This window comes from Anser cygnoides, chromosome 3 (assembly GCF_040182565.1).
Source record: "Anser cygnoides isolate HZ-2024a breed goose chromosome 3, Taihu_goose_T2T_genome, whole genome shotgun sequence".
Lineage (NCBI taxonomy): Eukaryota > Metazoa > Chordata > Aves > Anseriformes > Anatidae > Anser > Anser cygnoides.
This window is the reverse complement of record NC_089875.1, coordinates 49,055,036-49,080,020: the sequence shown is the minus strand read 5'-3', so window position 1 is coordinate 49,080,020 and position 24,985 is coordinate 49,055,036. Positions and strand designations below refer to the sequence as shown.

Sequence of the window (24,985 nt, the reverse complement as noted above, 5' to 3'; positions counted from 1 at the left end):
TGTACCAAAGACCTTCTGGTGTACATAACAGATCAACAGCCCCTGGCTCCCATTTTGCTTGCCTAATTCGGCCAGGTGGTCATATATACTATTAGTGGATTGAGAGAGAACATTTGTCTTCTCACTAGATAAGAAAACAAATACAGCCAAAAGATCTTCTAAAAATAAGTTCAAAGTTAAAATTACATTGAGAATTTTAAATAAAGACTTCTGTATTGATGGGAAAAAAAATAATATCTTCATTTAGAAACTCAAGTCACTAGCAATCACTCATTAGTCTCTTCTATAATTACTTTGTCAGAAAACTTTTTAACTAAAAAAAAAAAGTATTTGATGAATTTCCAACTTTATAGTGGGTAAGTTGAAGACCTCACTTTAAGCCTTTCTGAAGAATGGTTCATGTGAAATCATCTCAGTCAATGAAAGCATTCTTTATTTAAAAGGATAAAAAAAGCAAATAAAACAAATGGATTTTAATTCATTTGTAGATACCAGCCTTCAGTAATATTGCTACATCTTAGTGAGAAAAGAAGTTTTGGAAACAAAATTTCAGCACAATTTGTCTCAAAACAGTATCATAGAACTACTTTTATTCCACTTTATGAGAATAATAAAAACTGTTACATTTGGTATTATTAAGCAGTACTGAAGGAGTGCTATCACAAAGAGAAAAAAAATCAAAAAATCCCACTGTGATTAGAAGTTGATTTTTTTTCTTCATTCTGCTCTTTTCTACTATTCTGGACCTTCCAACAGTTCTTAAGTCTTCTATCAATTAATGCCTGTTAGATATTTGATACTCAGATTTTCTTTTTTTTCCAGCTCAAGATATTGAAGGTAGAAATATGTTTGTGAACTAAAATTACTACATTTGCTCCTAATACTGTGTTCCTGCATGCTAAAGAAATGGGAGTTTCAAATAATGACTTCAGTATAAGAATTTGTGTCCCATCCCTAAAGTTCTTTGTTTAACAGGAAGATCAACACAGTAATGATTTAAAATCTCTTTTAAAAAAATGAAAGAGAATTTTGGCAGTGGGATGATCTCAGTGATATTAAAAATTTCTCGGCAGTTAGTGAATTATCAAGGTCTGCTGTTCCACCTAAACCTTTAATCTTGTGAAATTGTAGGCAATGATCAAGAGTACTAAGCTTTGAGTCACCAGGAGAATTTTTGGTGAGTGGCATTTAGCCTTACATATCAGTTGTTTTTCTCAATGCCTGTCTAGAACTGTACGTTTTTGCTTGCTTTCTCTCGTGTTTTCTGTTCTGTTGCCCTACCAATTAACATAAGTTATTTAAGTTTAAATGGGAAGACGTGACACCTTCTAACTAAGATGTAATTGCGTAAACATCTTTCATTCTCTAGTGCATATTTCTGTATTATTCAGAAGTAAGCCATACAACTGCATTAGAGAATTGTATTTCCTTGGGAAAACATGGACACTATCTCATAAGTCAAAGGAAAATTAAAGTTAATGTAATTTTTAGTTATTCAGGGAAAGCTTGAAAGGCAGTGAATTTTACATGTCTTTGAAGAAACAACCGTATTTTATGTTTAGAGGGGAAAAAAAAAAAAAACAAAGGCTTTATTTTCTTAAAAAAATCAACTTCTGTTTGTCATTATGCTTTAACAGCTTGTTAATATAGGATGCTTTGTAGACCTGTGCTCTGTGAAATTATCAGTTTAAAGCTTGTTTCCTCTAAAATTTCTTGTAGATTTTTGGTCTTAGCTGCTGTTATTAAGATAACGTGATCTCCACTATGCTATCCAAGCAGTTTTAACAAAGTATTCAGCTCTTTTATACGTTCGAACACCAAATACATATGTATTTTAACCATACTGTTTTTCATTACAAACTGTCCTTCTATTGACCCAAAACTTTAGTAAAGAAACCAAAATAAACCCTGGATTTAGTGCATTGTTTCCTGCAGAAGTAAAATAGAGGGGTGAAGAAATAGTCACCAAACTTTCTTGTCTGTTTAAATCCATTGCTTTTATTCCAGAGATCCAGTTTTCAAAATCATTTTTATGAATTTTTGGTAGATGTTTCTCCATACCAGAACAGTTTTGGAAATTGCATTTTAATATGGATGATGGGAAATCTATTATATTTCTAGCAGTATCTGTTTTTGTCTATTTAGTAAATCGTAGTATATATTCAATAGCTAGATTCCCATTGTTAATTTTCTTTGCAAACCAAATATATTGCTTTTCTAAGTATTCAGATAACCTGTAACAGTGTCACATTTTCCATCAGACTTGTAACAGAGTAGTTTGTATAAAGAGCAATAAACATTCATATTTCCTTTTTGTCCTGCTCAGTTTATCACAAGGAATGATCTCAGTTCCATATCCAGTTCTATAGCCCTCTGTATATGCATATCCAAATCCAGCTCACTGTCAATAAACTAGTCGAATGCCCATATATTTGGAGAATTTTTGCTGATATCTGACTATACCCAGGGGACAGACCTCCACTGGTCCTCTTCTAGTCAAGATCTTTTCTTTCCTTGACTTGCTAGATTTCAAGGGTGTCCGGGTTCACTCCAGTTGCTGTCTGACCACACAAGAAACGAACAGACAAACCCTGCACATAGGAACATTTAGACCTTGGTCTAGATAAGTCTGTGTTGGGGAATCATTTCTATAGAATGACTAGAGGTGTTCACTCAAACTGTCTGGAAGAAACCTCCTATTTCTGTCCATCTTTCCCAGATGTTATTTGTTCTGTGGTATTGCAGTGATCCAAATGAAGCTATGCTGTTGTTTCTTTTGAGTTAGTGGGTAGGGTTTTGCATTAAACAAGCCCAAGAAATGTAATTTGTTTGTTTGTTTGTTTGTTTGTTTGTTTGTTTATTTATTTTTAAAAGGAAGACTTCACAGGGGTACTTAGACAAGAAAAGCATTTTCTGTACAGAGCATAACTGACTAACCGAGGGATAGTGCATAATCTAAGGCTCTTCTTCTAACATTTTGGCTGTGCTTACTCTAAGACTTATTGTATTTATTCAGCTTGAAATTACAGGAATCCTTTGATAAGTCTGTTGCATGACAGTACAGTCTTATGTGAATGTGAAAATAGCTACTATACTACTTTATTTCTTTATGAATATCCTTACTGTATTCCTCTTCAAGTATATTTAAATGTTATGTATAATATATTTGTCTTTCAGTTAGACACATTTCTGGTTTGCTATTGTTATCTCTTCTGACCAAAGTGATTAACTGGAGATTTCGTCCGTCTTTGCAGTTAGGAGGTAAAACATTTAATAGGGACCATGTTTTCAATGCATTTTGATTTATTTATTTATTTACAAGAAATTATAAAGTCTTGCTTTCTTGAACATAAGGAAATTCAATAACTAGAAGAAGCTTCTACACAAAACACCTGCTTTTTTAGCCTTCACTCTGCACTAAAAGTCTAATTTCAATCTTTTTCCTAGAACATATACCCAAAAGCTTTTTCCTTTTTTCTAGAAGTCGATTATCTCCTTTCAAAATTGACCTGCCTCCTTTCCACGCAAACACAAAACTGCTCTGCCCAAAACAATACTCAGTAAAATTCTTACTTTCAGAGAGATCATACAGTTTCTCAGAAGGAAGTAACTTAAATTAAGAGTTTTGCCAAGGTGTGATCCCACCTATCACCACATCTTTAACCTCACTGTGAGTTGAAAAAATGATTAATGTTATTGAACATAATAAACATAATATAAAGTGAAGAAAATTGCATGTGGAGTAAAAGCAAAAATATCCATACTCTTTATGAATGAGGTTTGTGGTCAGTACGAAGACAACATGATGTAAAATTCAAAACACAAAATAAAAGAGTAAAATAAGGGCTTTTACTTATAAATATGAAATTCTAAAGAAAAACTATGTAAGTGAAACTAAAGTTAATAACTAAGTTAATGCTATTTCCAGCAGGCTGGGGAGCTTTGTAGCCTATTTTAGTATCAAATACTGCATTTTAATTGCCATATCAGTAATTTTAAAAAGCCATTGTTTTAATAACAGATAATTAGAAATAAACCCTGTATTTTGGACTTGTGCATAAATAGGGCAGCTGACATCAAAGTGTTACTTATTATATATGAAGGATACTGAGTCCAAATATTATTACTTTAGATTTTCATCAAAATTAACGGTGTACAAAAATATGAAAGAACGTCTTTGTTTATTTAATTTCTCTTATAAAATAGCCCCCCAACCTTTTTGTATATATTGCGTCTTTGTCTTGATTCTTTTAAACCCTTTAGGTTTATTTCCCAGGACTTGTCATTGTAGGACACAGTGCAGCTGCAGGTATAGAATATTAAAATTGCAAAAGTTACTCTTAGCTTTGAATGGATTTTTTTTTTCTCATTTTGACCTTTAAGATCAAACTGATCATATTATACAAATTTGTTTTCCTATCTGTCACAAAGCCTCACTACATTACTTAAATACTGATTCTTCTGTGAATGAAGTATCTTCCAAGCTTTTTAACACTATTTAAAAGAAAAACTTTATATTTTATTTTAGCTGTTGTGATCTTTAAAGGCTCAATGTCAAATGCATATAGAAGGTATAGAAATCTTATGATGTGCTGAAACTTCTCATTTAACGTCAACAGTGTTGTTCACTTGATATGGCGATCCCATTTACAAATCTGTTTATTTCAAGTGGTCACATTTTCAGATCAATTTCAGACATTCAAGTTTCAGATATTTGGAAGTTTATTAATTCCATAATTTAATTCTTGTCTTGTCACATTCACTGTAAGCATCCTACTAGTTTTGGAAGAATATAATTATGAGGCTGTAAAAACTGCAAATGTAAGTGAATTAAAGGAAAAAATACAGGAGACTCAAAATGTATGAAATCATTTCTACTGATAACATTGGAGTTGGCACCTTTCTGTAACATCTCTTGAATTTCGAAAGCATGAGAAGTAAAGCTGATGATATCAACTCTCAGTAGTGGTGAACAGATGCCTGTCATCTAATGTTTACATCCTCAATGTGTGGAATATTTGTTGAATCAGTCTGTTCTTGTACATCAGGAAAAATTTTAATGATTTGGTCAGCTAGGTGTCTAATACCAGATCTAGATCTTTCCTCTGTCGGTTAATATCATTACTTTGATATGGTCCCTCTGTGGCAGAAGATGAATTCAAAATAAATCTTTTGGAAATCATAGGTGTTTGGTTCAGGCTGAATAAAACCTGGAGGATCTTGCTATGCGCAGCTCTAGAACTGTAGCTCTAGAACTGTATCATCACTGATAAAGATTTTCTGGAGATTACATGGTTGAGGATATGAAATTTCAACAAATTGTTTTCTTCCATTTTGCTTACATCAGAGGTTTCCTACTCTCTCTGCCATTTGGCAAGTATTTTATACCATTATTGGAAGTCTTGATGAAATTCCTTTCCTTGCCTTCTTCTTTTGTGCACAGTAAAATAAAATAAAATAAAATAAAATAAAATAAAGAAGGAATGTACACAAGCATCTGTATACTTATATACAAGGGCTTTTATGGGCTCCATAGTGTAATTGTCTTGTTTTGTATGTAGTATGGAATTTGTCATACTTATTGCTTTTGGCCTACATGGAGATTTTATCTAATATCCTATGCCTTATTATTTTTCTCTGTATGAGCAAAGAATTAAAAAAAAATAATAATGTTTTGCATGTTCAGGTAAATTAAAAAGCTACAAATAATGTATAAAATGAAACTTTTACATACCACCTACTTTTCTACAAGTAAAAATATTTAAATACAAATATATTTATCTTGAGTTCTGAAGTGTTCTTTCTATCTTGAGCACTGAAGTGTTCTACGACAAATATTTAAGTGATTTCATCCTTTGCAGACTGAATTTGTGTTGAGGCAATGTGTTCAGGAAGCTGTCAATGCAAATATGTTTACAAAGCAGATGTGAATGTAGATAATAATAGTATGTCACATGAAAGATCTGGAAAGTGAAAGCTTAGTCCATGATAATTTCTTAACTGTACTTTCAAAATGTAATGTTTCAATGTGGAAATGTAAAATCACATTTCAGTTAGAAGGGTTTGAATTTTTGAATTGTATATTTACATCATCTTTAATATACCATATATCCATGTTGTTTGTCATACTTAAAAAAAAACAAACAAACATGGGTTCAGGTGCCAGAAGTAGATTGTCTGTACATTTTTCATGTTTTAAGTTTAACATGTGATGATCTGAAAAGGAGTAGTTAACTGATCGGGAGTATTTGATTCCTTTGATTTACACTGTTATGAAGCAGTTTTCATAACATGCTGGTTTGATTCATCTCTCACAACAGCTTGTAGGAGATAAGGAGGTTGTCAGAAAGATATTATTGGATGCTCAGGGACTGCTTTTGAAGTTACTCTGAGATGACAACTAATGAGAAGCTTTTTTTGATAACTTACACTTCAGCATAGATAGATAGATGATATGGTTATCTTTTATTTGCAAAATGATGGATTAAGTATGGCTTTGTTTGCTATTTGTCTGTAATAGAAAATCTACCCTACCACCAAACAGATAGTTGGTTAATTCCCCTTTTCTGTTTTCTGTTGTTGTTTGTTTTGGTAGATACCTTCTTTATTGTGTGTTAAAGCTAAACAGTGATGCTTTTGCACACTGAAGGAAGTCTGAATTCAAAACTGAAGTCAGTTTGATAGCCCTGAATACGTTTGGCATGGAAGAAAGATTTTTTCCTAAAATGCTAAATACATTTTGTAAGTTAATGATACTCTTGTACTTGAGCTTATAATGTAATGAAGAAATGAAGGGGTTGGTTGTTTCTTTTGATAGAGGTTATTTAGGATGTACCTGAGTGAAGGATGTACCTTTTTTTTTTTTTGACTTATTTTTTCCTTTTTTCTTTTTTTTTTTTTCTTCCTAAATATGGTAGTTAGGTATTTTTGATACCCTTAATAAAGTGGCATGATAAAGTAATACTGCTGGGAGCTGAAGGTACTGTGACATGGAAAGAGCTATTTTTAAAGATTTAGAATTGTCATTCTGAGAATGTAGAGCAGAAACGTAAGTCAAGGAAAGTGTAAGTGATGAAAACATGGAATAATACAAAGAGCCCCAATCTCAATGCTCTCACACATTATCTTCAGAAGCATTAGAATTAGAATTTTCTCTCCCTATGCAAATGAGAAAAATAATTTTCAATGTGGTATCAACCATTCAGAGTTTAATTAAAAAACAGGCCTTAAACTTTATACCTGAAACACAGACCTAGCTAAATGACCTCAAAGACTAGTTCTGAGAAAGCTAGTCATACTCAGGCAGTTTTGCTATGCACAGAGGAAGAGGGAATGTGGCTTGTTATTGTTCTGGTATCACAAAAAGTGCAGGAGGTCTCAAAATGAAATTTATTAGACACCATACCCATTTCCAGTTAAAGATCCTGGATTGAACCATCACAGGGCTAGTGCTCGTGTAAAATTGTCTCCTTTGTACCATGAAATTGCTATATCAGGATATTTCATCAGTTTGATAATACATGACAATAATCCATTATTTCAGAATTAGTGTAGTTAATGAGGCTTTAGAATAAGCTGAATACTTAGGGTCTGACCTATCAACAAGGATTTCCATAGGCTTCACTGGTCATGAATATAGTGGTATAATCTTAGGTTATTTCTGAACTGTGAAATAGCTGTTTGCCACACCACATCCTGGGACAAGACGGAACCTCACTTTACAGGGGCTGCTTTCCAGCCTTCCTGTTCAGGTGTCCTTTCCTTTGAAAGAGGATGGAAGTTGAAAGAGGAAGTGGTACATGTCCTCATACTCTCTCCCTAATGTGGTGTCTGGAAGTAGCTTAGAATTATCCTGTGCACAGGATATCCTGTTCTTGTTTCACATGTAATTTAAACCCTACCTTGGTCACAGCCTCTGTAGTTACTGAACAGATCTCAGAACTTAAGTTTGGTTGGTGATTAGAAACTGGAGGATTTCGTGTTTCTCTTTTGTCACAAGTCTGAACTTTCTCTCTTGTAAATTGCTGCTCTGACTCAGAATAGCAGATTTCTCATTTTGGAACCTACTTGCTAGTATCCCTTTATCCTTTTCCACTTTTTCCACAGTCTCCTTCCTCTTCTCAGTGTTCATGTGCATAAGTAACACTGTTGGGGGTTGTAGTGTGTGCTAAACTATCTAACCTTTCTACTTTTATCTGAAAAGGTGACAAGGAATCTGAGTTTAGAAGGTAAATTCATTCTCTGAAATTGTAGGTCAATACTTATCATCCTCCAGACTGCTAGACAAGTTCACTTTACCTCTGATGAAGAACTAGCAACATCAATTGAATTTGCATAGATGGCTATTGAAGCTTGAACTAGTGGCTCAGTTATAAAATATTTAATCTTTTGTCTCCAGTACCCACAAAGAATTACCCTAACGTCATGTCCCCTAATTCTCCATTGACATTCCAGATTTTGCACACAATATGAGATCATTTTTTATTAGTAAAACAGAATAAAATGTTTTTTACACTAAAACTGTTGATATCTAAATACAAGAAATCTTACTTTGGTCTCTCTAGATATTCTCAAGAAGGCATCTTTTGTTATGCTGATAATGCCAACGGAGATAAAAACAGAAACATCAATCTTAACAGAGTATTAAGTCTGAAATTTGATTATGATCACTTATATCCCAATATGTTTAATTATTTTTAGTGTTCATTATTCTATGATGATATTCATCTTGAATGCTTGTCTGGTGTGATTAGATGAAATTGTTGTAAGATTTAATTGATCTTACTGAGTTTCATATTATAGGAATAAAACTGTGAGCACTGTAGCAGCCACTGAATGGTCTATCAAATATAATTTGGATTATTCAAATAATTAAAACATTTGTTATTCTTTTTAAAAATTAAGAGGATTTTGAATAATTACCTGCTTAAAACTATTTGATTCCTGCAGAAATATGGATAATTGTGTGGCTACTGAGGTATTGTTAGACATAACTGATAACCTAAGAATGATGTTATAGTAAATAGTGAAAAGAATATTGTCATAAATTTTGTATAGTCTTCCAGAAATTCTCCCTGTTTTCAAGTTTACTTTCCACAATCCATTTGACAGCTATTAATATAAAACATTCTCAGGTTCCACTCATTCTTATTATTCCACTTTTTTGATTTATATTACATTTAACATAAATGTATGTCTATATTAGCCTTTATAGTACATTTCAATCTCAGCTGGGCTTACAATAGTCCACTGTGGGAGTAGGCTGGCACATGATGCATTGGCATATAATGCATTGACACAAAACACGTTCCCAAAGGAAAAAAAAAAATGACAAGCTTTTTATTTGTAGCTTGTTACACAGCAAAATTAACTTTCTGCCTCAATGCTAAAACAATACAAATAGTGCTATGTACTCTTTTACACAAATGCCTCAGCTTAGTCCAAAGAGAGGTTTGTATAGAAAAATTTGTCGCTGACACACCTAATAATTTCACTGCATCTTCCAGACAGTGAATTTAAATTACTGAAATAGCATTACAACAATGGAAAAATTGACACAGCAGTACAAAATTTGTATTCAGTGTTTAATGAAATATACCAATATTGAAAATTTTGTGCAGTGGTTAAAAAAACAGATCATCATTTATATTTTCCTGCATTACATAGCACTATTTTAGTAGTTAGACAGTGGGATAACTTGAGTAATTAAAGCCTAGTGTAGTGCTACTGCTTTGGGATTCAGTCCAGGGTACCCTTTCTGTTTTTTTATTCTCTTTTTCTCCAGAATGAGTGAAGAATTCCTAGTAAGATTGCTAAGGTTACACTGTACTTCATGGCAAACACACCATGTGATAGTGATAGCTAATACCATAGGTGTGGGGAAGAAAAAACGTGAGGAACTTCTTCATTGCATGATCACTGTCTACTTAGGCTTCTATAGTTAGAGATTCCCATTGTGTTAGTGAAGCCTACTTATAATTTAGCAGCATGTCTTACTAGGCTTTACTGTGAAAATAACCCTTTTCGCTGCACAAAATTATTTAAATGGGTAATGACCAGAATTTATCTGTCAGTCTCTGATTTTCAAAGCTATTTTCTTTTCCTTTTGGTGAGTGCGTAGGGTTGGCTGCATACTAATGCAAGTCAATCCAGCCTCTACAACCCAAATAGTAACAAAAATCATAGGACCAGCTTATTAAGAATATGACCGTAAAACATGACCATAAAGCCATATGTCCACATAAACCACATGTGAGCACTGACATGACAAACTACTCAATGACTGACACACAAAACAATGCAAACCAAACCAAAGGCTCATTTTTCCTATATTAATTTCCTTTCTCCCCCAGCTGTGTAGTTTTATTTCATGTGGTGACCTGGGAACCAAGTAGAAAGGTTTTTTAACTGATAATCTTACTTTTATACTTGATATTGGTTTTAGTCCATTTATTTTTTGTCTGACTATGTCTTACTAATATTGCTTACTTATCTATGCTACTTAAATGTGAATGAATATAGCTATGGCCAGCAAATTGTTTCAAAAGAAAAAAAAATCACATGCGTAAGAGTGAGTTCTTAAGTTTCCTTCTCATGAAATTTCTTGCCATTTATTCATCTGGTCAATGTGAAAATAGAAGAGCAGTCCTAGTGAATCTACAGTATACAAAACTCTCAAAAGTGTCTATAAAAAATTTTATTAAGTAAATGTATAAGGATACATATGTAGAATGCATATCAGTAATATAACTTATAGACAGATACACCATGACATGTTGACCTCCTCACTGTATTTGTTTCAAGGACAGTTTAAAAATCCAATGATCTGAGCTCATTTCATCTAGTGAAAACTGGAGAGATAATAAAGAAAACTGCAGAGATAATAAAGCATAGGACTAGCAACCATTTTACTGTTAGTTATTTTACTTAAGATTAGTTTACTTTCTTCAAATTTGTCTTTGGTTTACACATTTTATTGCTTTCAAAGAAAATCAAGGATCAGCCAGAACCTTCATTGCCATAGTCTATTAATGTTATTTATCTGAGCCTCCACGGTAGCTTTTCCTTTTCAATAGTTTTCAGAACATATTCATCTAGCCTCAAAAAACTTCTTTAGTCAGTATGGTGGATGGTTCAAATTTAAAGTATTTCTGTGCAAGGATAATACATACTAAATAAACTTAGTAAACAAGATCCCCGTTTTCTATGGGGAGAAGTCAAATTTTGAGCTAAGAGTGCAAGAATAAATCTTTAATGCAAGTTAAATCTTTAAGTTTTAACTGATTTCCTATTGCCTTCTGCTTTTGAAAGTTGATTAGGATCAATTTTTAAGGTTTTTATACAAATTCAAAATACTGTTGTAATTATTATATATTAAAAATAATATAGTATTATCTTCAATTTGTTGTCTGTTCATGTCTGTATGTTAGGTTTTTATATTGGCAACCACTACAAGAACATATGCAGTATGTTCAGACCTTAAATACATATATTTAGTAAAGAATATCTTACTGAAATTAATACAGTTTGGAAAGAGTTTTTTTCCTGAAAGAGCAGATGAATGGTTAATAAAGCAAACATTTACATGGCGGAGGGGTTCTAAATTCAACGTCTTAAGTCAGCGTTTGTTTGATCAACAGTTGGCCCCTTTGAAGGGCCATATCTGTATACACCTGAGCAGATTTGTTGTAGGTACCAAACTCAGAAAGGACTACTGAGTCATCTGTTTGGTATCTTCTTTTCACCTATGAAATGTCATCTTCAGTGACACCATTAATGTAAGAGTTGTATTCAGTGACTCATTTCACAGACAGCCATGTCAGATGCCACAAGGGACTGTACTCTTCTAAAGCAAGGTTTATTTTTAACTTCATGACAGTAATATTGTCTAATCAGCTCAACTTAATATTCAAGTGATACATCTGCACCAAACATTTTGTTCAGATATGTTTGATGTATTTAATAGAATATTTAAAAGCTGTGCAAGCAAACTTTTATTATTTTTTTAAATGTATTTGTGTTCTTCATCTCAGTTTGTGCAATTCATGCCAACCTCCACATTTATCCTAGTAAGGTAGTGGGACTATGTAATGTCCTTGAGCATAGACACTGTTCAGTACACAGCTAGCACAGTCTCGGACAGAGTTTTTTCAGTGTCAGATAATGACTCCTGCCCTGTTCTGGTTATATGTATAGATATACCTCATGGAAACGTCTTTTCGTCACATTGTAGATTATAAATTCTGAAAATTATGAGCCAGTCTTGAGTTCTGACTTATTTGGAATGACACCGATTTTCACAAAGAGAGGCTTTTAACTTCTCTATGTCAGTCTGATCTGTTTGTTCCCAAATTTGGCCTTGAAATTTACAATAATCTCCTGGATATCTCTTTCCATAGTTCACTATTAAAATAGACAATGCCATCACAATGTTTGGTATCAGCCAGCAGATGGTGTAGTATTCCCTTCCATTTCTGAGGCTCTATCAATGTCTAGAATTGGTTCACTTTGTATTTGATTCATCTATCTGCAGTGTACCTCTGGGGACCTTCCAACATTGCATAGCATATTGTCTCATTCCACCACACCATGACTGAAAAGTGTGAGATAAATTCAGAGCTGTCTTTCAGGACTCTTGGAGGCCATGGGCAAAGGATTTCTGGTGGTTGACCTCTTCTTTTTAGACAGTATTCTGCTTCAAAACTTCTTTTGGTCCATGCTCCTTCTCAGACATACTTACAAACAACGAGACTACTTTGGTTTTCCTCCTTTAGTATTCTTCTTGAAGTCTGTGAAGATTCATACATTGTGGTCCTGCTTACTCCAACATTTTTCAGGAACTTGTGAGTGCAGAACTGACCTAGATGTACAGCTTTCATGGTAACTGTCGCAATAAATTTTATTACGTTTCTTTCTGGATTCTGGATAGTTCTCTTGAAATGTTCAGCCATTGCTCTTTCCTGGGGAGGAGCATCATCATTATAACATGGGAAATTGGAACAAATGAGCCTATTGGACCAATGGAGCAGATTCCCAAATGGATATACCACTAAATAACTTTGAAAGTTGGGGGATGACTTTCAGGAGTTGTGAGTCAAAAAACCATCAGTTAATGCAATTGCTTTGTCAGTGTATGCCAGAGAACACTTAAAGCTTCTTGGCACTCTCTTAAAATCCCTTGGTCTTCTATCAGCCTTTGGTCTTCAGCATCAATAAGGACTTAACTGAAGTTTCCACCCTTAAGAGATCCTGTTAAACAGTATAGAGATGAATATAGTTCTTGTGACTATGGGGCAGCTACCATATCGGTCAGACATTTTTTACCTATTCTTTTCTTCACCTTGCTGGAAGTATGTTTTTTCTGTCTATAACCTATTCCAGGAGAGTAAAGTATTCCAGATATTAGAGAGGCATACACACCTTAAAGTATTCAAGTTACTGGAGTAAACTTATCCACCCTTCTGAAAACAAAGGTTTTTTATACATTTTACCATATTCACAGATTCACAGATTCACAGATTTCTCTAGGTTGGAAGAGACCTCAAGATCATCGAGTCCAACCTCCGACCTAACACTAAGTACTCCACTAAACCATATCCCTAAGCTCTACATCTAAACGTCTTTTAAAGACCTCCAGGGATGGTGACTCCACCACCTCCCTGGGCAGCCTGTTCCAATGCTTAATAACCCTTTCGGTAAAGAAGTACTTCCTAACATCCAACCTAAAACTCCCCTGTCGCAACTTTAGCCCATTCCCCCTCGTCCTGTCACTAGGCACGTGGGAGAATAGACCAACCCCCACCTCTCTACAGCCTCCTTTCAGGTAACTGTAGAGAGCGATGAGGTCGCCCCTGAGCCTCCTCTTCTCCAGGCTGAACAAGCCCAGCTCCCTCAGCCGCTCCTCGTAAGACTTGTTCTCCAGACCCCTCACCAGCTTGGTCGCCCTTCTCTGGACTCGCTCGAGCACGTCCATGTCCTTCCTGTAGCGAGGGGCCCAAAACTGAACACAGTACTCGAGGTGCGGCCTCACCAGAGCCGAGTACAGGGGCACAATCACTTCCCTCGACCTGCTGGCCACACTGCTTCTTATACAGGCCAGGATGCTGTTGGCCTTCTTGGCCACCTGAGCACACTGCTGGCTCATATTCAGCCGACTATCCACCAATACTCCCAGGTCCTTCTCGGCCAGGCAGCTTTCCAGCCACTCATCTCCCAGCCTGTAGCTCTGCTTGGGGTTGTTGCAGCCCAGGTGCAGGACCCGGCACTTGGCCTTGTTGAACTTCATGCAGTTGACCTCAGCCCATCGCTCCAGCCTATCCAGATCCTCCTGCAGAGCCTTCCTGCCCTCGAGCAGATCGACACACGTACTTAGCTTGGTGTCATCTGCAAACTTACTGAGGGTGCACTGGACGCCCTCATCCAGATCATCGATAAAGATATTAAAGAGGACCGGCCCCAGTACCGAGCCCTGGGGGACTCCACTAGTGACCGGCCTCCAACCAGATTTGACTCCATTCACCACAACTCTCTGGGCCCGGCCATCCAGCCAGTTTCTAACCCAGCGAAGCGTACGCCAGTCCAAGCCACGAGCAGCCAGTTTCTTGAGGAGAATGTTGTGGGGAACAACAACATATATAATATCCTAACAACATATATAATATCCTAACTAGTATTAAATATTACTATGATACCTTTTTACATGATATGCTATTAAAATATCATATTCATGTATATATACACATGTATATATATATATATAATATTATTTAAAATATTATTTTATTATAGTGACCAAAATGTGCCTGGTACAAACTGACCAGTTTCTTGAACTCTATTGAAATTTGATTTGTTACTTAGTTACATTAGTGATACCAATAGGTCTCAGTAAATTTTAGAGATTTACCATTAGAGGTCCTGAGTAATTGGGTCACCTTTAAACATATTTGTTTTTCAAATAAGCTTGATCAGTATGGAAATAAAGTCCAGTTAGGAGCCCTGTGCCAGGGCTTCCGGGAAATGGAGGAATGTCCAGGAGTCTGTGCATCTTGCTTACATTTGTTACTTGATTTTTAAAATGGGATAGTCTAGGTCTGGCAAGAGATTGACTAAATGTCAGTGTTTTGATTTTTAAACTGATAATTGTGTGTTTATTTCCTTTCAGAAATTAGTTCAGCAAATGTGCTGACAGTAACAGCTTGCTTTACCATCTTTTGTATAATGCAGTTTGCTGTGACAGATTATTCCCTCATCTGAATCCATACTATAAATCATTTAGATTTCATTGTATGTATTTAATATACAGTAGATCTCGGTTCCTGCATGTTTTAATGGTGGAAGAGGTATAACCAAAGATAGTAAACTTAAATTCATTCAAAATTAGCTGAAGTTGGCTACCAACCTTTTATGAAGAGTTTCCCTCATTGTGACATCTCAGATAATTCTGGTCAGATAGCACAAACTTTTATTCAGCTCCAGTCAATAATTTTTAACTAGGTCTTTCCAGTACCAATGTGGCATTAATAGAACAATAATGAGTCACCAGAGGATGACCTGACCTTCCATGGTAAACGTCTTCCTCCTGGAATACTCCTCTCAGAGAGGAGAACTTAGAACTTAGGACTCATCTGCTCACAGAGCAGGCAGAGAGCAAGACTCACAAGGGGAGCTGCGGGCCTAGAGGCAGAGAACTGTTTTCACTGTTCTCACTTTCCTCCCAGATAACCCTCATTTTTTACGTGAACTTAATGAACTTTTCCCCTGAAGCGCTATGAGAAGATTACTTTACTGGAGTTCATAAAAAAATTTATCATCCTTCCTTGGCTGGTGCTGCATGTATCCCTTTCAGTCTTCTTTCAAAATCGCATTCCAGAGGTCAGAAATTTTTATGGCTTTCAGAAGATTCAAGATGGTAGCAATTAGAAAAGACAATTAGAATAATAAAATTTTAAAAAGTATTCATAGTTACAAACATGAATGGGCCTTAATATTGATAAATGCAATTACCAGAAGCTGCAGCATTACAAATTGTAAAAATAATTTACAGTTTTTACTTTTCTATCTTACATTCTATCTTTATCACATTGGTAAATCATTTCATTTTGTCAGTCAATTTCAATTGTTTGCAATACTCCATCATTTCTATCATTCTGAGTAATATTTTTAATTTTAAATTGTGGCCTGTGATAATATACTAAGCAGCATTATTTCTACGAATCCCCAGGGCACTCCACCATTAATGTTTTTGTTTCTTGTACTGTAACCAGCTTTTAATTCATGAAAGGACTTCATTTTGCCTCCTGTGGCTACTAAGTTAACTTAATAATATCCTGAAAAGGACTCTATTGAAAGCTTTTTGAAATCCTAATTCAATATCTAGAACCAGATATCATTTGTCTATTATTTTAACTCTTAAAACTGTCCCTTAGATTGCTTTTAATAAGCTGAATCTCCAGAGTACAGTCTACAGATTTCTGTTCTGTGTCTAGCAAGCCTGTTTCATAAGAGCAAGAGACATATAAAACCTGTCAGTATGTGTCAGAAAACAGCTTCTCAGTTCTTACTAAAGTTATGAGACAACTAATTGAGTCAGTGGGCTCTTGTACATTTAGGATTCTGATTATACTTCTTGGAACTATAGATTCTTTTAAAAAAAAAAATCAACCCCAAAAGTAGGTTGTTCTCATTAAGAGAATTTTGCAAATGTCATGTGAAATCAATAAGATTAACTGCATGATAAGAAATGAGTGAATAGACTGTGAATTTACTGAGAGGACTGTGTCTTCCTTCCTGTTTTGTACAATTTTCCATGCTTAATAATAATGCTATCCAAAAATATGCAGTTACATCTTTGGAGATTTATGTGATGTAAAAACTCTTTCTTTGTTGGTAGGATAGGAATAAAACCTAAAAACATGCTGATTGTAATAGGTGCATGATAGGTGTAGTTTTTTTGGGTTTGATTTTTTTTTTTCTCTGACAGTGCTCAGAATTCCCCCATCACAATGTGTTTTTGCAATTTGTGAGTGAGAGTATAACTTCTCTGTTGCTGTAGAGAGCCATACGTAACCCCTTTAGTGTGCTCAGAATAAAGGAATAATGGCAAAGGCTTAAATAAGAAATAAATTGATCACATCTATATACAGAACCACATTTCCTGCACACAAGATGCACCTGTTCCCTTTAGGGTTAACTTTGAAATTGCACAACTGCTCCAAAGAAATACACTAATGTAGACTCACCTTAGAGCATTTGAGGAAATATGTCTTCTTATTTTTCTAGTTAACAAAGTGAACAGAGTACTGCTATTTTATTCTCTATATTAGAGGTTTTCTGCCCACTTTCCCACCTAGAGATAATTGTCAAGAGAAGGTGGTAGGAACAGTCTCACAGAACACTCTTATCATGAGAAATCACTATTCTAATTTGCCTTTCAGCCGTTTGGTTTCTGCATTTTTATTATATTTTACAATATATATTGTGTATGAAAATGCAAATATTAATGCATAATGATGTTTTAAAAGTTTTCACAATTTCTACAGCCACAAAATGATCAATTTTTCATTATGTCTGAAACTTACGACAAAATTCAATAGATGGATGATTTTAGTTGTGCATTACATACATTGTGGAAGGTTTCCCGCTATTTTATGCCATGTCTGAATTATTAAAACAAAATAAATCTTTGGATAGTTGATTTTAATTTTGGCCACAGACATTTTTTGCTGTGTGGTTTTATCCCAGTCTTCCTGCTTATCTGCTTTTTTTCTATTTTTGTGTTATTTGCATAAATGCCAAAGAATTTTAAGTTAATTTGAAAGATAGCTTTGCATGAATAATTGTCAAAGAGAAAGGAAATTAATGCCAACAAATGAGAAAACAATTGCTTGGCCACTCCTTCTGAATGAGATAGAATCAGTTGACTTTCTTTCTTGATTTATAATTCATTCTTCATAATTCATTCTTAAAAATTAAAGTAAGAATGTTAAGTTTCATCCTATTAAAGTGGTAGCAAATATTCTTTGAGCAAGAAATGAGGGTATATAAGTTAATTTTAAATGATTCTGTACTGACACAATACATTGTATGTGTCTTGCTGGGATGGTCAAAGTCACCCACTGTTCTTCAAGTATGGTTTAAAATGAACTGCACGTTGCACAGAGTAGATAAGCGAAGATCAATACATATGCCTCCAAAAGGTAGCCAGAGTCTTCCAGCAACCTCCTTATTGTTCTTCTACCTTCAGCCTCTGCCTTCGAGGTGGGAGGGATTTATCTCCACTTAGCCTTTTCTTCTTCTGGGACAGTGTTATCCTCTTTGTTTTCCTTTTCAGAAAGGTGTCCACTGGTGTCTAATTAAATGCTTGCAAAATTGTAAATTGCATGATTCTTATAACTGCATGGCTCCTATGAATGCAAATTATCTTTGCACATCATGTAATGCTTATATTAGGCAATTGCAAATAAAAGAGATGAGTAAAATGTAGAGAAACAATATATCTCTTTCTGTCTTACTCTAAAGTTTAACGTTTAGTGTGCTTGTGGAACTTTTACAACATATTAATAAAACTGTGTAAGGAAAACAATGGAACACTCGGGTGTATTAGGATAACATATTTTTCATGCTTTTCTAGAAACCACTTGATTCTGATAATCTAATGTGATTAGAGTTCAGATAGACAATAAAAAGTTAAAAAACATTTGTTTTCCTTTTTACTTTGTTTTTTTCCCCAGTTTGATGTATTCTTATGTGCCAGCTTGTCCCTGTTACTTACCATGAGGAATTCATGGGAATATAATCTGGTTGTTTTGTAGTAGGATAAATGTAAATATATAGGGTAAATTGATAATAATAACAGGTGCAATCTCACTAGTTCCCTGTATAATAATAGTAATGCTTTCCTATCTGTACTAGAAATATCTGATACATTTTAAATAATAGTTGCCCTTTTCATATCTGCATTGTGTTGGTGGTTCATAATGATTAATTGGTCTACTCAACTCTTTTTGCTGTTTTACTACATCATGTTGATGAACTCCTGTACTGTAGCAGAAATTCTTGCTTGTCTGTCACTTTGACATTGCATGGGATACTGTAATGACCTATATCTCAACCATTTTTGGTCATTCTGTTTTCCTTTTAGGTGACCCTCCTTGATATTGGCAAGATCTGCCTTGTCTATAACATCAGCAAAGTGTGTAAAGTCAAAATCTAGGCAGTACAATTAATAAGTTTGTTATTTAAATTATTGTGAGAAGTTAAATATCTGCAGAGTTAAATATCTACCTTTTCTAAAAGGTTCTAAATTCAGTTTCATTAAATTAAAAGTTTTCCGTTAGAGTTCATATCTAGTTACTCTCTTGCCATTTTCTGTTTCCCTTAAGTCAGATAATCTGTTGTTTTCCAGTTTTTAGATTATCAGATTGCTTTAAATATGACTGTTTAGGAAAGGCCAATGGCATACCAACTGACAAACTTCTATACTTTAAGTTCTCTCAAATAAGTTCTCTCTTCATTTATCAGGAAGATAAGCCAAGGAACTATTTTTCCTATTTACAATGTAAACTCTTCATCTGGCTTTTCATTTTCTCAGCAGACTTTCCTCTCACTATTAGCTGCTTCATAGGAACAGATTTTCTGCAGAACAAATTATCTCTAATTGTGATACTGCCATTAGTTTCCTTGCATCTTGTTGTGCATTGGTGTGTTATACATATTGATAAAACTATAAACTGTATATTGTTTCTTTTTCACCTAGACAGCTTGTAATATGCATAGGTAGCATAGAAATTTAATGAAACAGATTTTACTGATGCTAATACAGTGGTTTTCATCATCTGATCATATTTTATAATAATTTATTTTTTTTTAGTTGGCCTAATTGCTGAAATTCAGATTCTGGATTCTCACAACTTACAACCCTATTAAAAAAGTATAGAAGTTCATAATACTTATTTTGAGACTTATTAAAATCTGTAGCTGCAGCATTGTTGTCAGATGTGGACAAGTTTTGCCAAGAATTTGAGCTTTAATCAGCATTATTTGTGGGTGGATGTGAACAACAGAAGAATTTTGTGGGAGTAAGCAGAAAAATCACATTTTTCTCTGTACAGCTGTATAATAGCCACTTTTAAAAGCTAAATAGTAAATACAGAAGGAAAAGGTTTCACAACATAGAATGTAAGACAAAATATTTCTGGCTTCCATATTGTGGGAGTTATTATAGGGCACAAAATGCTAAGTAAAAATTAGTTGTATGCTTGGACAGCTGACACTTCAAGAAATGAGATAGAAATCAGAGTCCTTTTCAGAGCCATGCCAGTAGCCATCCACTGATGGCTTTGGAACCAACTGAAAGGTAAGGAGTATACACAAATGCTTTATTATGTAATGCTTGAAATACCTGTGTTGTGTAGAAATTTTGTTTCAAAATCAAGCATTTGTGTCATGTAAAAAAAAAAAAAAGTATTTTTAAAACCAGAAATCATGTTGTCCTTAAAGTTAATGTGTCATCCTATGTATAAAAAATGTATAACTGTAAGACAATGTTGGTAGCTAAAGGTAATATCAAAGGTGATATCTTTTATTGACCAGTTATTGTCACTGGAAAACAAACAAACAAATAAACAAAAAAACCCACTGAACAAGCTTTTGAACACATAATCTTTCCTCGTGTCTGGAATGCAAAAAGCATATTTCAAGGGGAAAGAAAAGGTAAGAAAAATTGCTCAGACTATGAGAACCTCTTTGAGAAAAAAAAGATAACAACTGTACAGAATAGATGAGATATTAGTAGAGAGAGGAAGAAAAAACATAAGGGATTCTATTACATGTGATTTGAGCAAAATAGTTGCAAATCTTGATTCAGTAACGTAACAAAGGTGTGTATTTCCATGGAAATAGTTTGTAATTTTGAAAGAGTTGTCCAAAGTGCATATAAGGAATGGATTAAAAAAAAAAAAAAATCTGATAAAGGCATTTTTCATTGTACTAATTGTGTATCTTCATTTTCATGCCTAAAGCTTTTCCCCAGATACAAGTAAACATTTTATGTTTGGTTTTAATTTTTCTGAAAGTGGAACATTCAATAATTGAAATGCAATCAAATAATTATGTAAACTATAGAGAAGTTAAAAAGAGAAATATTGAAGGACATCTTATTTTCCTATTGACAAAGGACAAGAAAAAATTGGGTCTTCATGGTCCTACTTCTTCATCAAAGCTTTTTTGACCACCTGGCCATTTCTTACATGATACAGGCTTCTCTCTGTAGTGAATAATTTGGTTTCTGAATTAGGCTTTTTACCAGAAGTTTGTAGTTGCTAGATCTTCTGTTCTCAGTCACTGTGTGGGCTCACTTATTTTACCAGTTCACAAGCATTGTCCGTAGCATGCTGTATACTCAAGAAATACCCCCCAAAAAATTAGTATCGAGAATTTAGATATCTTATTATTAAGTGTTTTGTAAAGATCTTCATATGTGCTTGCTTGGTATAGTTATTTTTGAACTTTCACATGAATTGACCATGGAATATTGACCCTAAAAGCATCTGATGAAGGTGTTTTCCGTTCTTAAACAAAAAGCCAACAAGCAAAACACACAGAGAAGCCATAATATGTGGTGTTTTGGGTTCTCCTGTAGGAATGTTTAATTATTTTTTTTTGTTCCTTCCTCTGTATGGTTCACTACAAGGACTTGATTTCATTCACATTTGTAGGTAAATAGGTATAATGCATTCATTCTTTTTAGTCTGTTGTTAGAGGTTAAAAATCAGTGTTATTTTCAAGTACCTCTTCCCTTTAAATGTACAAGGAGCAGCTGAGGTCCCTTGGTTTGTTCAGCCCAGCCCAGAGCAGGCTGAGGGGAGGCCTCATGGCGGCCTGCAGCTCCCTCACGAGGGGAGCGGAGGGGCAGGCGCTGAGCTCTGCTCTCTGGGGACAGCGACAGGACCCGAGGGAACAGCATGGGGCTGGGACAGGGGAGGGTCAGGCTGGGTGTTAGGAAAGGTTCTTTGAGAGGATGAAGAGGCTGGAACAGGCTCCCCAGGGAAGTTGTAATGGCATCAAGCCTGTCAGAAATCAAGTGTTTGGACAATGCTTAGACATACGGTTTGATTTTTGGGTGGTCCTGCATGGACCCAGGAGTTGGACTCAATGATGTTGTTCCCTACCAACTTGGGTTATTCTATGATTAATTTTCATTTATCATAGATGAATCAGTTTCAACTTAAAAGACTGAAGTGGTCCAGTCAGTAGCTAAGATATGCAAGATATTCAGGTCTGCTCAGAGTCAAGCAGGGAGGAAAATGAATGACAGCGGCAGAGAATGTATGTCTGCTACTTGCTTGACTTCCACAATTCAAGTGAGAATTCTATTCCCAAAAGATATTCAGGAATCGAGGGCTGGGGATTGGTTTGCTTAACCTGACTAACTTTTCTTTAGGATTTTTTGAGCTTCAACATAGTCTGTGACAAAGCTTGTTGAGTGTGAAGGAAGAAGCACCTACCAAATTTCAAAATATAATATCACTGGAAAAATAGGGTAGGGGCTAAGTAGTGTTTCAAGGAAGCGGTTGCCTGAAGTGGTGGATTGGTCTCTCAGTGATTTTGAGGATCTTACTGTGTTCAGAGAAAGTGGCTGGCTGTCGAGCCAAGCTTAGCTATACTCAGAGCTCTAAGAGACTGAAAGCAAGCAACTTCTGGTTCCTTCTGGCTTTCCTGAGTGTATGTAACATCAGGTTGATGGTATGTAGAAGAAAGAACGGGGAAGAATACTTGGATAGAGTGTGAAATCCCTTACAAATTCATTATCATGGTATGGTTAGCACACTTTCTATTTTAGGAATGGAGGGAGGTTCCTATTAAGCATAGGTTTTATTCAATTTTTCTTTACCTGTTTTCACAGTAGAGACCCATGGAATTTCTTTAGAATTCTGTTCCTGAAATCAATAGTAAATAAGTTTAGGTAAATAATCCTACGAAGTTGCAGATATCCTACAAATATCCTACGAAGTTGCAGATTCAGTATAAATACGGATACTTGTGCGATGCTGGATATTTTTTGGTTACAGGATTCTTTCTTATTTGTTCTTATAAATGTCCAAGTGAAAACATAAAGATCAGATATTTCTGAAGTAAATAGAATGTTATTCTTAAAATAGCTGCATTAATTTGTGTGGGTGACTTACAAAGTAAGGTATAAGCGAGAATATCAGAGTCTGGTACTGACTTACCAGAAAGCCTTCAATTTCTAATTTCAGATATGTGAACCTCTGGTTTCATCTAAACAAATGATTTGAGTGTCAGCTATTCAGAAAATATGTTGGAGCATATTAATTTTCATTCTGATCTTTAGGTCTAATATTTCTGTATTTCATTTATCTGATGATAAACCATATTGGAGACTTAATGTTATTCTGCAGTGATACAAACTCATTATTATCTAAACATACTTGTGTAGATGGCAGTAATTATCTATCAGGCTGATCATGTCACATTAGTTTTGTATAACTGTATTTATTTGACTATTTATTTTATATTTTCAGGTAGAGATTGAGAAGCTGGACTATCATTATTATCTGCCTTTGTTTTTTGATGGGCTTTGTGAAATGACATTTCCGTGTGAGTTTTTTGCACGTCAAGGAATCCATGACATGCTGGAACATGGTGGAAACAAGATTCTTCCTGTCATTCCTCAGCTCATTATCCCAATAAAAAGTAGGTGAAGATGTGTGGAAAATAAAAACAAACAAAACAAAAATAAGCAACTAAAATTGCACTTATACATTGTAGATTTTTGACAAGTTGCTAATTAAGCAATAAAACATGACAGGCCATACATACAATGCAAACCTGAGTAAATTGTAAGGTATAAGGCCAGAAGGCTTATGCCTTCAATCACCTGGTAGGTGCAGTGCTCCAGAAAATTAGACTGCCTGGTGAGTCTTTTTCTTATTGCAGTATGGCTCTTTATCTTCTGAAATTTGAAGTGACATTTTCTTACCTAATTTCTATATATTTATTATACAAATCCATTACTGTATAAAACAGTTTGTCTGAAATGACAGGAGAAATCACCAGATGAAACTTAGAGGATTATGTTTCTTTATTCTTTTTGTTTATTCTACAATGGTATTATTATTATATTTATTCTCTAGATCTCTTTTCTATCATCATCATTACTTCCCATGTACATATATATATATATTTATATATAAACTGAGAGTTCTGTCTGACTCATGAATGCTGTAGGTAAAATTTTGGCATTCAATATTAATTATATTATTAATTAATTAAATATTATTTTTCAAGTTTTTATATATTCAAGCCTTTTTTGTTGAAAGCTTATGTGAAAGATGATCAATTTTGTAAGTACAGGTGTAATACTACTAAGGCTAAAATTTATTTTATTGAAATACCTATTCTTTCCTTTCCTCTTTCTTTAACTTAGTTCCTTCAGTAGATATTCTGAACCATCATCCTTCTCTAGTTTGGTTTTATGAATCTTAAGTCTTATATTAGTAAATTAAACAGTGTCGTGGTGCAGTGTCCTGGGAGTGGGAACATGATAGTGTTAATTTCTTAGAAATTAGTTAATTTCTTAGAAATGGAGTTTCAATTCATGCTAATTTGCCCTCTCCTGAAAAATTCTTGGACGTAGGCCAGGACCATTCCCAATAGGCAGTTTTGATGCAGCCACCTTTTTCTTTTTTTAAGGGGGGAGATTATGGAAGTTTAATAGGTCAACTAATGTTAATCTGTGCCAGCTGGCTTCCATTTAATTTTTCAATTGTAAACCATATAATCCAGTCCTAAAAATCCCATATTTATTAAACTTGGCTTATATTTTGTGGTTGATCAGTAATGATATCATTGCTGTCCTTTGGCCTGTTTTCTGGGGATGATTCAGCATCCATGCTAATACAGAACAAAATGGAGTCATTGTGTTTGTGATACAGAATGAATAGTCAAACACAATTTTGGAAAAGGG

At 34.6% G+C, this 24,985-nt stretch overlaps 1 protein-coding gene across 4 annotated transcripts in view; it reads left to right on the top strand.

Annotated features, from left to right (window-relative positions):
• PACRG (parkin coregulated) overlaps positions 1–24,985 on the top strand; it is a 221,900-nt gene that overhangs the window by 93,818 nt on the left and 103,097 nt on the right. For 3 of the 4 annotated variants that reach the window (XM_048067875.2, XM_048067876.2, XM_066994152.1), the window contains exon 4: positions 23,541–23,712. In XM_048067875.2, coding sequence (XP_047923832.1) covers positions 23,541–23,712 — 172 coding nt within the window. The remainder of the gene's footprint in view (positions 1–23,540; positions 23,713–24,985) is intronic. The other variant, XM_066994151.1, reaches the window with a different exon arrangement.